This window comes from Alligator mississippiensis, chromosome 4 (assembly GCF_030867095.1).
Source record: "Alligator mississippiensis isolate rAllMis1 chromosome 4, rAllMis1, whole genome shotgun sequence".
Taxonomy (NCBI): domain Eukaryota; kingdom Metazoa; phylum Chordata; order Crocodylia; family Alligatoridae; genus Alligator; species Alligator mississippiensis.
In genome coordinates this window covers 49,953,377-49,970,999 of record NC_081827.1, presented here as the reverse complement: position 1 = coordinate 49,970,999, position 17,623 = coordinate 49,953,377, and the positions used below count along the sequence as shown (strand labels likewise).

The following is a 17,623-nucleotide window of genomic DNA, read 5'->3' as shown; positions in this document are numbered from 1 at the left end:
TTAACAGATCAGTACAATTTGTTCATATATTCAATTATGTGAAATCTAGAAGTTAACCCAAACCAAAGCATTCAATTCCAGCACCCCTCCATACTTTCAGGGAATGAGGACCTCTTTCTGTAATTTGTAAGTCATTCCTATTTCTAATTGCAGTGTAATTACTACTTCATAGATACAAACCAACACTGCCATCTGTGTTTCTTTGAGTAATCTTTCCTCACAATTCTTAGAAGGGTATGACACTATGATTAAAATGCTTTTAGATCCAATATGCCTATGAAGGATATGAAGTAATGTTGTATCCCTGATGGTCCAGAAATTGTGAGAGGCAAGGAATTTTTGGGGTGATATCTTTTATTGAACCAACTATATAGTTGGGAAAATGGTAGACAAGCTTTTGAATGCAAGGTATTCTTCAGATCATTCTTTTTCTAACTGCTTGCATTTGAAAGCTTGTCTAACTTTATCTCAACTATGCATTTGATCCAATAAAAGATATCAACCCAAAAAATCCTTGCCTCTTTCTGAAGGATGTCAGCGGTGAACAAAACATTATTTAGGAGCTTTGGGAGGTCCTTATATTAACTGAACTGGTTCAACCAATCCTTGTATTAGCAGCATCTATAGTGGTATGCCCATTTAATTAATGTTGGGTTGATGCTATAGAAAAGCTGAATCTGTAAAAATGTCAGTCTGTAGAGACAACTAAGACGTGTTACTTTTCTCACTGGTGATTTCTATCGAAGTGGCTTGTTATGCCAAGCTTGTACTCATGTAAGTCTCACACAGCTTTATATTCTTATAGAAATCCTGAATGTAATCAAAATTTTCTTAGCCCTCAGGAAGAAAGGCTGAAGTGTCAATAGATATTTTTATTCAGAGCATCATGCAGGCTTCCATTGACATGCAAATGAAAACCACAATATTTGTATAACCAGTTTTATCCAAGTATCAGTCATGCTCTTTAGGCTTTTTGAGTGGCATGAGAAATCCAAAGCTAAAGTCCAGGCATTAAATAACACTGTTACTGCTAATCCTGAAAGAGACTGTCTTATAGACTGGTCTTTTTTCCCCCTACTGATGACAAATATTAACATCATAGAAAAGAAGCAGAGTTCAGGCAATATAAATTCTTAGTTACAGTAAATAAATATATCAATATAAAATATAGCAATTTTTATTTTTTATAAAACATTAAAGGTCTTTCATTTCCACCTTTACTTTTTGATTTCTTTTTCAGTGAATGTGGATTTTCTGAAATGTGTCTATCCAACAACTTCAGTATGAAGGGAAGGTAACAGCAGTGCACATGTTGTCTTATCCCACCAGAGGGACTATCTCTGAGAATGAGAGGATATTTCTTTCCCTACGATCATTCTACCTTTATAATCTAGTGAGACTATAAACAAGCACAGCGGTTATTCCCCAATACATTTCTTCCCCTCAGTGTGGAGACCTCTCTCTGAAGAAGTGCACTGATAAAATACAGTCTTCTCAAAAAGCCTCCAAAAAGCTGACAGTGGTTTAACAACTTTTGGTGTCTATCAGAACTGCTAAACTGGATTTAAATAAATAAGTGATGTAGGAGGTGCAAGATTCTGCATCATATGAACAACTCTCATGGCATATTTTCAGACCTTTCCCCCTGTATTTAAAGGATAAACATGATTATAGAAATGATTGTTGAACTCACGGATCATTGGACTTTGGAATAAGCGTGCCAAGCTCCTTGATTCGGTAATTAATATTATACCTTCTTCTTCTTTCAACTGTTAAAAAGAAACATTTTCTACTTTCATTATGAAACATTCTTGGGAAAAAAATCTATATGAAACACCTGAATTAGTTATAAATGAGTGGTCCTGTCCAAAGAATATTTCTTCCCTCAAATGAAAGCACATGAAAGCCCCATGTTGCTTTGATGTCTACATTTCACCCCTTTCCAATGAACTTCCTTGGAAGCAAGGACCATCTCTGGTCCTCAGGACAGCTGGCGCAAACACTCATTGTAGAACCCAAACTTAGGAATGAAATCAGGCTCATATTGTGAAATTAATGTTTTATTCCCCAAATCCTTCTGTATGGGACTCAAACCTGCTGCCACAGATCTGTAGAATTTTTCTGTTCATTTCCAGGGGAGCATGAAGAGTCTGACCCTGTTGTGCACATTCACTCAGGATTCCCAGTAGCCTGGGCAAATTTTGACTCCTGATAAATCCTCCTTTTCCCTTTGTGTTCACCTGCTATAACCTGACAGCAACAAGAATCACATGAAGAGGACCCCTTTAATCATCCTGATTAAGGCGGAGTAAAGGCATTCCAGATGACTCTTCAGCCTTTGCATCATCACCTCTCATTAGGGCAGTAATTCTCACCCATGGTGCCATGGCATCCTGGGGTGCCTTGAGATCCTTTCAAGGGTGCTGCGGTGCACCACACAATGTTAGCACTGTTAGGTGTGTAAGCATGACTCGCAAGATAAACCTGGAGATTTCAAATAGGAATTCATAGTGTTAAAAACATTCTGAATCGTCATGGCCTTTCAGCATTTTTTGCTACAGAAAAATTGTTCTATTATTTTTCTCTAGTCAAAAAACAAATGAAAACTAAGAGCTGGCAGTTTCTAGGGGTGCCTTGAATCTAAAAAGGTTGAGAAACACTGCATTAGAGATTACATGGTTGTCTTTACTTTGAAGGTAGACTGCATCAACTTACCCATACAATAGTTTTCTTAAAACAAGATAAATTTAAAACAGACAAAATTTATATTAATTCAACAGAAACTACCTGTTTAAGTGTACCTAGATTTACCAGTCCAATAAAATTATCCAGATAAGGCATCTCAATTTAGTTTTAGTTTAGTTACAGAAGAAAAATGAAGAAAAAAGTGAATAGCTTATAACCTTTAAAACAACTCCCTTTCTCTGACCATTCAGGTATGCTTGTTAGCAAAGCATTGCTATGAATGGGCTTGTCATCCTTTTGCCACTTCAAGTCAGTGCACCCAGCCCTACTTCCCACACCATTTTTTCTAGTTTTCTAGGTACATGGTAGGATTTGGAGGAGTTGCAGTACTTTATAAGGTATCAACCATAGAGGTTAAAAGACTTTTCAATGATAGTTTATACCTGCCTTTAAAGGGATGTACTGACCTACCTTAGATACAACACCTCACAGACTAAGCTGTCTGATTGTATCTACTTTTACTTAGGCCACTAGCAAGCCACCATAAGCAGGTTTTTCTTCACTCGTGACCTATGATATATGGATCCTCTGTTACAGGATGCCCAAACTGTGTATAACAGGCATTCTACATAGTGTTTATATGTGCCATCTCCGTAGCAATAAGAAAGGCAAAACTAGAAGGAAACGTGTTTACAAGCTGAAAAAGAGAAAGACAATAAATCAGGAGCCAATTCCAAACTGACCATTTTAAAACTGTATCTGCTTAGCTTTGCCAAATTCAAAAGGCCATATGCAGAAACACAAGCTGGGAATAAGTCCCAGTAAAAAAGAAAGACTTACATCATGAAGAAATAACAGGAGTCAGGACGCCACCAGAACAGAAGCAATGGGAAATTCTGAGTGTGCTACCCTAGCAATACATGCTGCCACAAGCACACCAAACCTGTACTTTGCATTGACTCCCCATATTGGAGTGTCAGTCAAGTCTATAACTCCTTGTCAAATCCAACTCCTTTTTAGTCAGGTAAGTAGCATTTACACAGCAAACTTTAGTGAAGATGTTTCTGCATTTTTGTTTTAATGGACCTATATAAAATGGACACCTGGAAATGGGCACAGAAGCAAGGGCCAGAGTCCTTAAAAGGCAGTGGCCAGCTCACTGACCTACAGAAGCATACCTGCTTTTTGCCTGCTCTCCTTCTGATCCTAAATATCTTCTCCACTTGTCTGCCCAGCAGCCAGCTTCAACAAGTGGTAAGAAAAGCACTTTGCTGGGAAATAAAAGCTGTAGCTGTGAACTCTTTTGGGTTGAGTGTGGCTTAAAACCATTGTTCTGAGTAAGTGCCCTAAACTTAGCCTCCTGGGCTAGAAGTTGGGAGGGTTGTCCTCTTCTGCTATATTAGTGTAATTTACACAGTTATGCACTGTCTTTGGAACAGTAGGACCTGAAATCTGCATGAGTAGCTTAAATGCCATGTTAGCAATGCAATTCCTACTTCCCGGCCTCAAGGCAGCATTAGATTTTGGCCCATCTTCAAGATGGCCTGGGTCCAAGATGAGGGTCAAGTTCAACAGCTTTGCTCTCAGGCACAGTGATACTTGGACTATAGGTGTGAAGCAAATAAGTTTAGGAGAAAGAGTTTTCTTGGGCCCAGCCTACATCTAAGGAATAAACATCTACAACCATTAAAGAACCATCACAAGCCTCACCAGCTTCCACTCTAAATGCAAGGGACAGCAGTTTGACTACATCGTCCCCATAGAACAATGTAAATTTATTAAAAGCAAAACATGCCATTACAAAGACCATGCTCCCCAAAACATTTTCTGAAATAAAATGGAGCAGCTGGCAGACATGGCTCTCAAGCTTGCCTTATATCACTTCCTGTGCATTCAGGATCACTCTAGGAAGTCTGCTTACATGAGGGTATCTTATGGAGTCAGGAGCAGTCTGGAAGATCCCTGGAGTCAGGGTATTTTCTGTAATGGATGAAGGAGCTGAAAAGTCTTGGAACCCCAAGCATAAAGTCTTCAGGAAGCCCCTATGTCCTCAAATGCAAAAGAGTTAACATGGTGAAGCTGCCAGGAGTCGCATACCATGGAAGCTGTGAGATCTTTATTACTCAAGCAGTTTGCATAGCAAGATTGCCCCAGAGTCACAAGCTCTAGAAGCTCTGGGATCCCTGGCATCCTGCCAGGGTTGATATATTTACCAAAACGTTTCTTTGAAAGCTTCTGACAAATCATAATTGTCATACTAAATTATGAAGAGAATGGGAATGCCTTAGTCCAGGGCTGTCCAACTGATAAGCCACAGAAGGTGTTAACCTGCGGACCTCAGGCTCCCAGCTGGCCACTGATCATCCTATTGCTCCAGCTGCAGCAACGGCCAGGGGCTCCAGGCCCCCTCTCCAATTTCTTCTTCCTCTGCCTGCCCCAGGGGACAGCATGGTGCAGCACAGCCCATGATGCTGGGGGAGCCTGAGGTGCAATGCACTGGGCGAACCTGTGGCCAGTGAGTTAGAGGAGGGGTGACTGCCCCCTACCCATCCACACCTGTAGTGCAGTGGGGGTGGGAAGGGGAACCACACAGTAGCAGCAGCCCACAGAGTGCAGCCCCTGCTGATGCAACCTGAGTGGGGCATGGCCCCTGGCTGTCTAGGAGTTGAACAGCCCTGCCTTAATCCACATTCGGATGACTGCCTAACTGAGTCTGTCAGGAATTTCCCTTTCTTCTACCTTATGCATGTTACATAAACTCAGCCCCAGCCTAGACTCAAAGAGCAAAGCCTCAAAGAACATTGTAACCCACCATTATACCAGTGAATAAAGGAGTATGCACATGACATGCATTTATTGGTGTTATTTACTAGAATTCAAAGTAGAGTTACCCCAGGAAAATTAGGAGGAAAACTTCACAGATGTAAGTGAGACTCGTATAGTTTTCTTATGTCTGTTTCTGTCCAGACACAGTCCTTTGCTTATATAGCAATAAGCTATTATCACTTCCCTCACCAGTTAGTGACAAGGCATCATAGTAAGTACGCACTGTGGTTGCTACTCTGAGAAAGCTGATCATCTTGTCTGCCTCTATACACTGGTGTATGTTAAAGCATAAACAGTGTATGAAATTAATGCAAGTTACATTGATATTTAGGTATCATGTGGCCAAGTCCACGTAATGCCTTCATTTTCAGTGGATGCATCTAAACATGGCTCTACAGCACTGTTGTTACTGCACTGTCATTTAGTACTTCCAAAAGGAAGTACCAAAAGGAAATTCTAAAAGGAAGTACTAAATAACAGTGCAGTAACAGCCCATACTGCACTATGTTGGTGGCACACGATTATTTTTAGCCTCTATGTTGCTGTAGCAATGCACTATTTTGAGGGAGTGTGTTGTTACAACCATGTAGCAGCAGCATCATGGTTTTTGCTTGCGGATGCTACAGCAATGTAACATCACATGTAGATGTGCCCACTGAGGAGCAGACTAATTAGCTCCACAGTCAAGTGTCATCATAGTGACAGTATTATCTTACAATGGAGTCACTTACTGCACTGAAAAGTAAGTACAGATGATGTATATGAAATCTTTGCTGTGGAGTTGCCTAATCAGCTCCACAGTAAACTTCGCAGTGTCTACATGTGCAGTGCTATTAGAACAGAGTAAGCTAATTAACTCCACTGTAGGTTAGTACTTGTAAACACAAGTACTGTCTTACAACACAGTTCTTTACTCCACAGCAATGCACATGTAGTTGCTGACAGAGCTGATTGGGGCACAAAAGCGCTTCAGTGCAGGGGCTGCCTACCAGCTACCCCTGCAATGGAGCACACACCAGCCAGGCCCTCTGCAGCACACTGATCCAAGTTGGAGCAGCTCTGGGATAGCAGGCTGACCCCCCAGGCCTTCAGGTAGCCAGAGTTGCTCCCACCTGGCTCAGTGTACTGCAGTCCTGGGCATACATTCAAATGTTGCACCCATGAGCAACAAACTCTGGTGTTATATGCACCAGAGTTTATTGCATCGCATTAATTTCACAGGTAGATGCAGCCAGTGTGTAGCCTAGGACAAGTTACTTCACTAACTTCCCTCCCACCTGTTGTTGCTATTGTACATTTGCACTCTAAGACCTTCAGGGCAGGGATTCTCTCCCTATTTATTTTTATAAGGCCAAGCAAAAGAGTGCCAACCTTGGTTGCAGCCCTTAGTGTAAATAAAGACATAATAGGCACTCACAGACATGCAGGTCCCTGCTCTAGCTTACGATACTTTGCATAAAGTGCCATGGGTTAGAGCGACCCTCCACCTCCCCGTCAACTCAACAGATGTTCACCTGTTAGGTCAGGAGGGTGGAGTTTGAGCCTGCCTACTTGTCCAATGATTGGGGCAGGGCTCATGCAGCCCCACACCCACTACCAGCTCCAGTGCTGTCTGCAAAGAGAGGGAGGAGGAAGACAGTTTCAGGCTGGGGTTTGCCTGGCCTGAACTGAAGGAGGGGGTCCCAAGGTTGTGGGGCTCCAGTCCACACCCCCCACACTCCAGCTCAGGCTGGGCAAACCCCAGCCCACAGTTCCCCCTCCCCTCCTCCCTCCCTGCAGACCACACCAGGGATGGGGATGGGCTGTATCAGCCTAGCCCTGGTTGCACTGACAGACTGACCCTAGGGAACAGACATTCCCTAAGGTGCTCCACTTTGGAGTGCCTTCATCTGATCCCTCATTAGGTAAGGGTTAATTTGTCATGTGATCAGCCCCTTTATAGTACTTTGCAGACATAAATGTGTGTCAAGGCATGACTGTAGAGTGCTTTCAGGGGGCCAATCATGCAATAAATATAACTTATGTCTGCACCAAATATTATTAGATAGTGCTAAAGAAACAGGTGTTATTTTAATTAATTAATTCTACATGGGGGAGGTGTTCTGCAAGTGAAAAAAAAACAGTACAAGTGCAAAGTAACAGTTTCATCTTGAGAAAGAAAACAAATATGTTTCTCTGTGTTTGTAGACTGAGTGCTTTTTTCATTTTGTCTACAGATATGCATCTCTTCTCTTAATCTTGGACAACAGCAAAGAGCTGATAGCTGGCAAGTTCTCTTCCTGTACTCTCTCTACATAACATGTAATAATATTGAAGAGCATATACTCACTGAGGTTGTGGTTATCCTTTTTTTGTCTCTCTTTTGCCATTGCCCGTGTATCTGCTTCTGACAGAAAGAAGCATTTATTAAATAAGTCCTTGGGTTGAAGTTACAATACTAGTTCCCTGTTACAATGCCCCTTTTCATTAAGACAAGGTTTTTAGGCTATGCCTTTAGCACTTTTTATCAATTCCCACAAAAAGACAATGCCACTACATCTACATTCAACCAGTAACACATTTTCAAGTGTCTGGCAGGTTTCTTAAGATGTATTGATAATGCACTTTTAATTAAAACATTTAGAAATACTGAGAAAGTACATTGCGTTTAGTATTTTTCTCTAATTTACTGAACTTTACATCAGAGAAAAAAGTCCTTACAATAAACTAATGTGAATCAGGATTTGTATATCCCATAATGCAAGAGTAAATCAGATTTTAAGATATTCACATTGAACAAACTCACTGTTTCCTTTGAGTGACACTAATAAACTGTACATGGTTGTTAGCATTCTTTGGATTAATTGAATGTAACTTTTAAAGTTGTTAATCCATTAATATAGATTTACCTTGAATAGACTTATTGTAAGCTTTTAAAAGAGCCATTTGTTCTACCCTGGAACAAATTTAATGGATGATAATTTATTTATACCATTGATCAGGAGCCAAAATGTGGAAGGATCCATGGTTTCCTAAAATAATTAGGTTCATTAGAAGCATGATTTTCATAAAAGTCACAGGATAGACATTGTTTCTAAGTTGCTAAAGTAGAGAACACAGTGTAAACATTTCCCTTGATCTTTACTCAGCTTTTTAAATGGAATAGCACATACTCTGTAAGTCTTAAGTAACATAATATTAAAGAAAAAATACATTTAACAAGTATCTTGTTGTAAGATTATTTGAACTTTTACAATAAATATCATAACATGTCAAGATCCCAGAGCTATATTACCTGTGATTTCCCTCTTTACTGGTAGGATAGCTGGGCAGGAAGCATTTGTAAGACCCATATTAGCAGGTGATATTCCCTGGTCACTGTTGTATATATCCAAAATGTTATTAGACAGCTTAAGGAAACAAAGGAAAAAATAAGAAAAAAGAGAATCAGAATAAAGTTGAAGGATTTAAAGGTTAAAAAAAAATGTAAATATTTATAGAAAATCACTTTCATAGATGTATATTCATGCATCATCATTTATTTATTTTTCAGAGATGCCTGTAAAGCAGTGGTTTTCAACCTGTAGTCTGTGGACCCCTGGGGATCCATAGATTATATCCAAAGGGTCCATAAAAGATTACTCTGATCAATCAAAAGTATGTAAATGCCCACACTTACAATTCAAAGGGGTCCACACCTCCATCTGAAATTTTTTAGGGGTCTGCAAATGAAAAAGGGTGAAAACCACTGCTCTGTGAGAATCTGCCCTTATCCTGTACTGTAAAATTAAAAGTTAAGAGCAAAGCCTGCCATTGTTCCACGTGCAAAGCATGCTGACTGAAGTCTGTATGAATTTTGTATGCAGACTGAAGGCAGGATATGGTCCTGACGTCTAATTTTGAATTAATGCTATAGCAAAATTTCCAATAACAGGATTACTGAAACTACACTTCAAACATGAGTTCAGTTGAAAGGGAAAATAACCTTGCTAATCTTAACCTAGTCTCTAGTGAATATTTAACCATGCCACTGGACATCAAATTTTAATTTTAAATTGTTAGAGCATAAACAGTTTAAAGCGTAGAAGGCCTAACTGTATGCAAGATTTAAAATGGGAGAACTAGAAAAATATGTTATAAGGTAAAAATCCTGCACTGTTACAAGGATAGACCAGCTAGTCTGATCTGTTCCATGTCTGTGATAACCTATATTATTATGGTTGTTCTGTTCTTTCTAAAGTGTAGCATGTTATTCCAAAAGAAACAAAAACGTTGGAAATATGGTCTTAGGAATTTCAGATAATGCCACTAAAGAGTACTTTTTCTTTGAATAATTCAATAACTCCTAAAAATTGAAACTCTAGAAATAGAGTAATGTCTGTTTGAGTCAGTGCTTCCACTACTATTTAATCAACCCTTCATCACTAATTATCACTTCCTCTGACATAACTAAACATAGAAAACAACTGTGAGATACATACCAACTCCTCAGACAAAATCAGGGTGGAGCGAGAAACAAGGAGGAAAAAAATGAAAGACAGTATTATTTCTTTTTATGGCCTGTGCAACCTCTGGGTAAAGCTGTCTTCCAACCTGGACCAATATACAAGGGTGCTGTGGTTTTTGTTAGTCAAGTTCCAAAAACCCTAAACCTAAACGAAGAAATCAGCATAGATGATTTGTGACAATAGGAAAAATAAGTACTCTTTCCTCTGGACAACAAATAAAGGGACTGTCACAGGTTATCTTTAAAACATTTTATATCTGTGGAATGCTATGCCATCATAAAGTTAGAACATTTTCAGAGTAGCCACAGGTTAAGGTTTAATGCCACCTCAGACCTGCAGAACTAACTTGCCACTAGAGATAGGGACAGACATTCAAATTAGTTTAACCTGCAGAAATTGAACTGATTTGCAAGTGGACAGACATTCACTTTTCATTCTGGAACTGCAGACACATGCAGTAGCTCAAGCTGGAAGTCTGGGGACGCTTCCCTTACCTTCCACAGGGTATCTGAGCTGGGGACATGAGGGGTGTGGCCAGGCCCCAGCAGACCTGAGTATGACTGAGAAGGGGGTTAAACCCTGACCTTGGCCTGCAGAATTCAGAGGGTGGGGGAAGAGGAAGCATGGCCAGACAGGGGAATGGCCAAACTCCCATGACAAGGAAAAAGGAAGAGGGGGAGATCCCTGACTGCCACAGTAACTCCCTGACAGCCAGGAGCAATCTGGGCACACAGCTCCAGTGCCTGGCCCCAGAGGGGGATTCTTCCCTCTCCTCCTCCTCCCCCTCTCCCACTGCTGCAAGGCAGGGAGGGGGGTTCTGTGCAGTGCTGCCTGGCCTCAGAGAAGGACTTTTATGACTCTTCTGGCCCAGCAGGTGCCTGCCACAGGGGCTCACTCCGGATACACAAGCCCCTACTATGCCTCTGAGATGGCCCTGATAGCCTGCTGCTCAACCAACCACTACCCATGCACACCAAGCCAGGCTGCTCTCACTGACAGGGCTCAGCTTCTCTATCACTGAGCTGCAGCCACTGAAGAGGGCCCCACCCCTGTGGCTTAGGCTGGCTCTGCCATGCAGATGCCTCAGCTGAGGCTGAGTGGGGCTGGCCTGGGCTGCTGGGCCCTCCTCAGTAGCTGCAGCTCAGCAACAGCCACTCCCCATGCCCAGGCTGGGCTGGATCAGGCTGGGCAGCACTGCACAGAGCCCCCCTCCCTGCACTGAAGTGGCAGGGGTAGGGGAGAATGGGGAAGAGCCCCTATCCAGCACTGCACAGAGTCCCCCTCCCCACCCTGCAGTGGCGGGGGGGGGGGAGCTGCTCCATGCTGGCTCCCAGTGGTATGCCAGTGGGGGGGGAGGGGATTAATCTCCTTCCTGCCCCTTTAGCCTTAATGGGGCCATGCTGAGATGGCTTTTGTCCCTGCTGGTTAGACAGGGAAGGAAGAGGGGAATAAACCCCCTCCTGGGCCCCCTGACAGAGGCTGCTGCCCCTCCTCATCCCATTGCTGCTGCAGTGGCAGGAGTGGAAAGCATGGCCCCATTAAGATGGAGGGTTAATTCCTCCCTCTGTCCCTTCTGCCTCTGGGATCCATAGCTGGGATCTGCCAGCCCCGGCTTGCCTGCACAAGGAGACCCAGGCTGCAGTGGGTGGTGTGGAGGGGAAGGAGGGAAGAAGTAACCCCCTCCCTGCCCACTTTGCTTTAACTGGGCCATGCCAGGATGCTTCTGGGCACATCCCCACCCCTGCTCAGGCTAGAGTGCAGAGGGGTGGGGCAAGCCCTACTTTCTGGATCAGAGAGCACAGCCCAGCCCAGGGCTGCAGAGTATGCTGGGATGCTGGAGGACTCTGGTTTAACTTAAACCAGGAAGGAGTCTGGGACAGAAGTTACATGAAGTGGTTTGACCCAAATCAGTTAAGTCTGATGTTACATTGAACTAAGTTTATCTTAAACAAGTTTCAGCCATTTTGAAACTAGTTTATGTGCACTGAACTTATATTTTGTTACAGGTTTAAGCCAGTTTCTCATCACTTAAACTGGTTTGTGTATAACTGCTGTCCCTAGCCTGGAGGGACTGGTGAGCAGGGGCATGGACAGAAGCCAGGACTCATTTCCTTCTTTGGGGTGAGAGAAGTGGGGGAGGGGGGTGGCATGCAGCTCAGAGGCAGAGACAGTACAATGTGGCTTCCCTCATTCTATAATGAGCAGGAGCCTGCCAGAGTTGTGGATGGGAGGAAAACAGTCTTTAAAAAAAAAAAAAAAATGGTTTGTAGTGAATGGCAAGGGGGAAAAGTGAAGAGAAAAGTGTGGGGGGCGAAAAAAAACCCCAAAAACCCAACTATATATAGGCCTTGGGCCAAAATTTTGCATGTTTCACTGAATTGGGAGTGAGGCCCTGCCACCCATCACAGAGCCCAGGCTGCTTGCAGCAGGTGGTGGGGAGGCTGCAAGTAGCTGCTTAGGGTCCATAGAGCCCTGACCTAGCTCATTGCTAGTGGCAGATGCATACGTGCCTTGGGGCAGATGGTGGGGAAGGGGCTGGGGCTGGGGCTGCACTACCACAACAAGGATTAGGCCCCTTGCAGCTTCCCTGTCATCTGCCCCGAGGCACACATATACACAAAATGCCTTGACAAGCCACATTTTGCAACATGTTGGAGGTTACTGATCCACAGAAAACTGGTGATCTGCATCCGAGTCCTCAGAGTGGGCAGGGGTGGGCAAAGTCTGGCCCATGGGTCAGATCCAGCCAGCAGTGGACTCCATTTCCCAACAGCCCCTGGGGGCTGGTCTCCATGGAGACCCTACCCACAGCTGCACTGTGATAGCTCAAGGCTGGGGTTGCCATGAAGACTGGCCCCAGCTGCACTACCAGGGTGCACAGCAGGGCAGGGCAGGGGGCTGCTCTGGAGGCCTGGGATCTTACAGTGGGGACAGCTTGGTCTGGGGCTAGGGCATAGCCATGATCTGCAGCCTGCATGCTTGGGGTAGGAGCACACAGGCAACAGATTGCAGCTCTGCCCCAGTTCCGGACCAGGCTGTCACCACTGCAAGGTGCTAGGGCAGAGCCACAATCTGCTGCCTGCATGTCCCTGCCCACAGTGTGCAGGCTGCAGGTCAAGTGTGCAGGCCCTGGACCAAGCTGCTCCCACTGCCAGGGGCTCCAGAACAGCTTTCTGCCCTCTCCTGCCACATACCCTAGCAGCGCAGCTGGGACCAGTCTCCATGGCAACCCCAGCCCTGTGCTATCACAGCACAGTTGCAGCTCAGGTCTCCATTGAGACTAGCCCTAGCCATGTGGGCAAGGGGTGCTGGGAAATGGAGTCCAGCTACCAGCTGGATCCACCATTTTGCCCACCCCTGCCCTAGAGGCAGAAGGGGATGATGACCAGAGCCAGCACCACCTCTATGGGCAGTAGATTGCAGGAGAGTTTAAAGTTTGCCCATGGAGAAAAGGAGTGCAAAGTGTAAGGAACAATGCATCCTGGGATGCTGGAGGAATAAAAATAGAGCATTTTATTTCCCTGGAGTAGACTAACAAAACCCTGGAATGACCTGGGTAAAGCAGATCAAAGATTCCCCCTGCTTGAACTGGTATAACTTTAAGACATTTACAGGGTACTTAGCACAGGTTATCATATTTTAATGGATGAATGCTCCCATTTTAAATGCCTTTATGATGGTTTAAAGGTAAATCAGCAATGCCACCCTAAGAAGAATTAAGGCATTTGTTATAATTGACATCTGAAAACTGATGGGACAATTAGCATGATTAAAATATTATCATCTCTGGTTATAACAGACTTAAAAATGACAGAATGGGTAAAAGGACAGTTATGCCCTTTAATAAAGACATTGTTACTTCTTTTGGAGTTTTGATCATCTCAGAACTTCAGGACTTGGTTGCATTAACTGTGGATTAGTTGTGAAGAACAAAAATAAGAAGCTGTAGATGACAAGAGAGTGGATGACAAACACAAGATAAATTTAAGATCACTTCATAATTCTCAATACTTAAGCCATCTGTATCATCTAAAGGGTAAGATTCTGGTTGGGCTTGAGACCAATAAATCAAACTAGAGAACAGGGTGAATTCCTTCTTAAGCATCTGACTGTAATATACAGGAAGAAAAGTTATATTATTCTGTGGGACTTCCACCTTGGAGATATTTCCTGGTGGTTCTATTCAACCAGATAAAAATATTATTAAAATGTCTGGAAAATATAGCAAGCAATTTTCTAACACAAAAAAAATTAGACATGTTATGAAGGACTTCTGTTTCTCATTATGCTGGATAAGGATGAATTAAACACTGGACTGGAAGTTGCTAATCCATAGAGAACAGTGAACATATCCTAACTACATTTATTATGGGCAAACAAAGGACAATCCCAAACAGTAAAACATATCTGGTACTTTAAGAAGGCTAATTTTTCAAAGCTGACAAAAATTATTAGTAAAACTAAGAAATAGTTGGACAGATTTATAAAAACAGAAATGGAGAGTTCTTTAAGGAGGATGTATCAGATGGCCAAAACAAGATTCCACCATCAAGGAAGCAGATCACTGATGAAAAGTCCTTCCTGGTTCAGTTATGAAGTGGAGAGAGCCATACCTGATATGAATTGGAAAGCATGATGTGTAGAAAATTGATGCAAGAAACACAAGTTTCTGGTCCCAGGGAAGTCTGTTCTCAATCTCTGGACCCAGGAACCTTATCTTAGATTTGGCAAACTTTTGTCAAAGGGGAGTTGTTTCAAACTAAATTTCAGGCTCAACAAAATAGTGTGTTTCCAACAAAATTTCTGGCAAGCTCTGTTCTGAGCCCCTATTTAACTCTTTCTTTGCATTCCTTAATGGACCTCCTGTATCCCCAAGCTGTTGGGGCTGAGGTGCTTTTTGAAAGATTTGTTCAGCCCTTATCTATGTCATCCTAGGGTTACATTATTCGTTCCATGTCTCTAACATAAATAAATTTAATTTAAAAAAACAAAGCATTTTAAGTAGAAGTTTTGTTTTTTTGTTTACTTTTTGAGGGAAGAGAGGTACCAGAATTTCCTGCAGAACAGAAATTCTAGTTTTTGATCTGTTTCAAGTCATCTTATTGTTTTGCTTCCCTGAGCACTCAAGTCATGAATGGCACATGCCCATGGTGGCTGGTGGGGCATGGCTGTGCCAGTGGTGGCAGGAGCAGGGAGCTCCCGCAGATGCCACCAGCACTGTTGGCAGTGGGGAAGGGTGGCAAGTGTTGATCACAGGTTGGTGACTGCCCGCAGGCACTACCAGCAGTGGCAGCAGCGGCCAGGGGCGATCAGGGACTGCCTGCAGATGCTGCCAGTGGTGCCAGCGGCAGGGTGGCAAGTGACAACCACCCGCAGGCACTGCCGACTGTTGGCGGTGCCTTTTTGCAGGGGGTGCACCGCCACGCATAGGGGGTGCATGTGCACCTGCATGCACCTCCTATGCATCACCCTTGACTTAAGTGCATATATTTACATATGAAAATTTAAGAGAATCATAGAATATCACGGTGGAAGGGACCTCAGGAAGTCATCTAGTCCAACACCTTGCTCAAAGCAGGACTATCCCCTACTATATCATCCCAGCCATTGCCAAGTCTTTGTCTAGATGGTCCTAAAAACCTCCAAAGATGGAGATTCCACAAGCACTCTGGTGACCTGTTCAAGTGCCTCACTTCCTTCCTAATGAGAAAGGTTTTTTTTAGAGGAGACTAGACGATTACCTTGCTGGGGTCACCTGATCCCCAGTTATCTTTCCTGCTTGGTGCAGGGGGCTGGACCCGAGGTCTCTTCCAGCCTTACAATCTATGAAAACTTTAATGTTTCCAATTTTTCACCTGGAAGTTTAGTTCACCTGAAATTCTCCTAATAACCAGTCACAGAATGAAACTACCAGCATACATGTTGAACCTACACAAATAACATCTCCTGTACACTTTAAGCACCTTATGTAAAAGTCTACTACTACAGAGGCTGAGAATTCCTAAACACCATTAGAAATCACCATGTCAAACCAGTTTTGAAAATCCACTTAAATATTTGATCTCTCAATGAAAATAAATTTTAAAGAATGTTCAGAATTCAGTTGAGTATTACTTGAATCAAGGAACATTTAATATGAAGGATTTGAAAGCTAAGAGCATTCTTACCCTAAGCACCTGTATTTCATTCCTTAGTAGTGAACCAACAAGTACTACAATACTCATTCTAGTTTTAATTTTGTTAAGTCTTTATTGCAGTCATACTATAATAGTTGAACTCATATTAGCTCTAAGTATGTATTTAGAGACTTCCTAATGTAGTGGAAATTAAAGCATACTTTGGCCCTTTGGAGCTGTATGAAGATGACTTCCCTGGTTATCCAGGGTTTGATCTAAACCTCCCTACATCAATATGAATCTGTTTTCAATGGGCTTTTGACCAGGGCCCATAATAAGAAGACATATTAATTGATTTTTGAAAGGCTAGGAAATGTTAACTATTTAAAAAAATAATGAGTTTTCTTGCATACAAACAGTTCATGCAGTTCTATAAATGTGTTCAAAAACATATTAGCAGTAAATACACTATAATTTGTAATGCTACTCTTACCATTAAAGAACAAAAATAAGAAGCTGTAGATGACAAGAGAGTGGATGACAAACACAAGATAAATTTAAGATCACTTCATAATTCTCAATACTTAAGCCATCTGTATCATCTAAATGAAGTCAGCATCTTCACAATCCAGTGACAAAATCATGAAGTATAACAAGGTCCAACTCTGAGAAAAAATGTCATACAATGTCTAAGCAGATGCCAATACAAAAATGGTCCACTGGCTTCCCCAACAAGGGAAAGATCCTGTGCCTGCAAGCTTGCAGTCCAAGAACAGATGGCAATTCAAAACTATACCTATAATGACACACATTTTAACAAAGGTGAACAAACGTCTTCAGTCCCTAAGATAGGCTAAAATCATTTCTGTACAGTGGATGCACAAGGCACAGGATCTTCCCCAACCTACGATCATCATCTTTGTTTCATACAGATTAAGTGTCAGACAGTTTTTTTTCTCATCCATGCTGAAATCACAACCAGGTACTGGGAAAGAAGAGCCACAACACCATCTATATGTAATAAAAATGAAACACACCTTGATGGCATCCATATACTAATAAAAGTGCAGGTGCAGTCCAAATCATCTCACTCTCTTAAATATCCCATATGTGTGTTAAACAGGACGTGTCAAAACAGAGTCTTAAGACACTGTATGCGAGACACACCTTGGCAAGACTGAATTACCCCAAATTACCCTCCAAAATCACTTGGAAAGGAAAGAACAAAAATCAAGAGAGACACCAAAGGCTGCCAGAACCAGAATCATGCTCCCAAGCAAACGCCCTAACCATTGGACTACAATATCATATTTTTTTCTCACCAGCCCAATGCATATTGAATTATGTTCTGTAGAGGCAGAATTTCAATAGAAGTAGTGAGTATTACCACCCACAATAGCCTATTTCCAGGTGATTAGGAGACTTTTGAAAGACACAAAAGTTGTGGGCTTGAACTCAACAGATGAGGATTGTATTGAAGTTGTATTTCTTATCCCTAGACATAGTAGT

At 42.5% G+C, this 17,623-nt stretch overlaps 1 protein-coding gene across 2 annotated transcripts in view; it reads right to left on the bottom strand.

Annotated features, from left to right (window-relative positions):
* The window catches only part of TFEC (transcription factor EC), an 86,207-nt gene that overhangs the window by 13,851 nt on the left and 54,733 nt on the right, over positions 1–17,623 (bottom strand). For both annotated transcript variants that reach the window (XM_059725953.1, XM_019492244.2), the window contains 3 exons: positions 8,786–8,900; positions 7,841–7,897; positions 1,694–1,769 (listed from right to left, as the gene is read on the bottom strand). In XM_059725953.1, the coding sequence (XP_059581936.1) occupies positions 1,694–1,769; positions 7,841–7,897; positions 8,786–8,900 (248 nt within the window). The remainder of the gene's footprint in view (positions 1–1,693; positions 1,770–7,840; positions 7,898–8,785; positions 8,901–17,623) is intronic.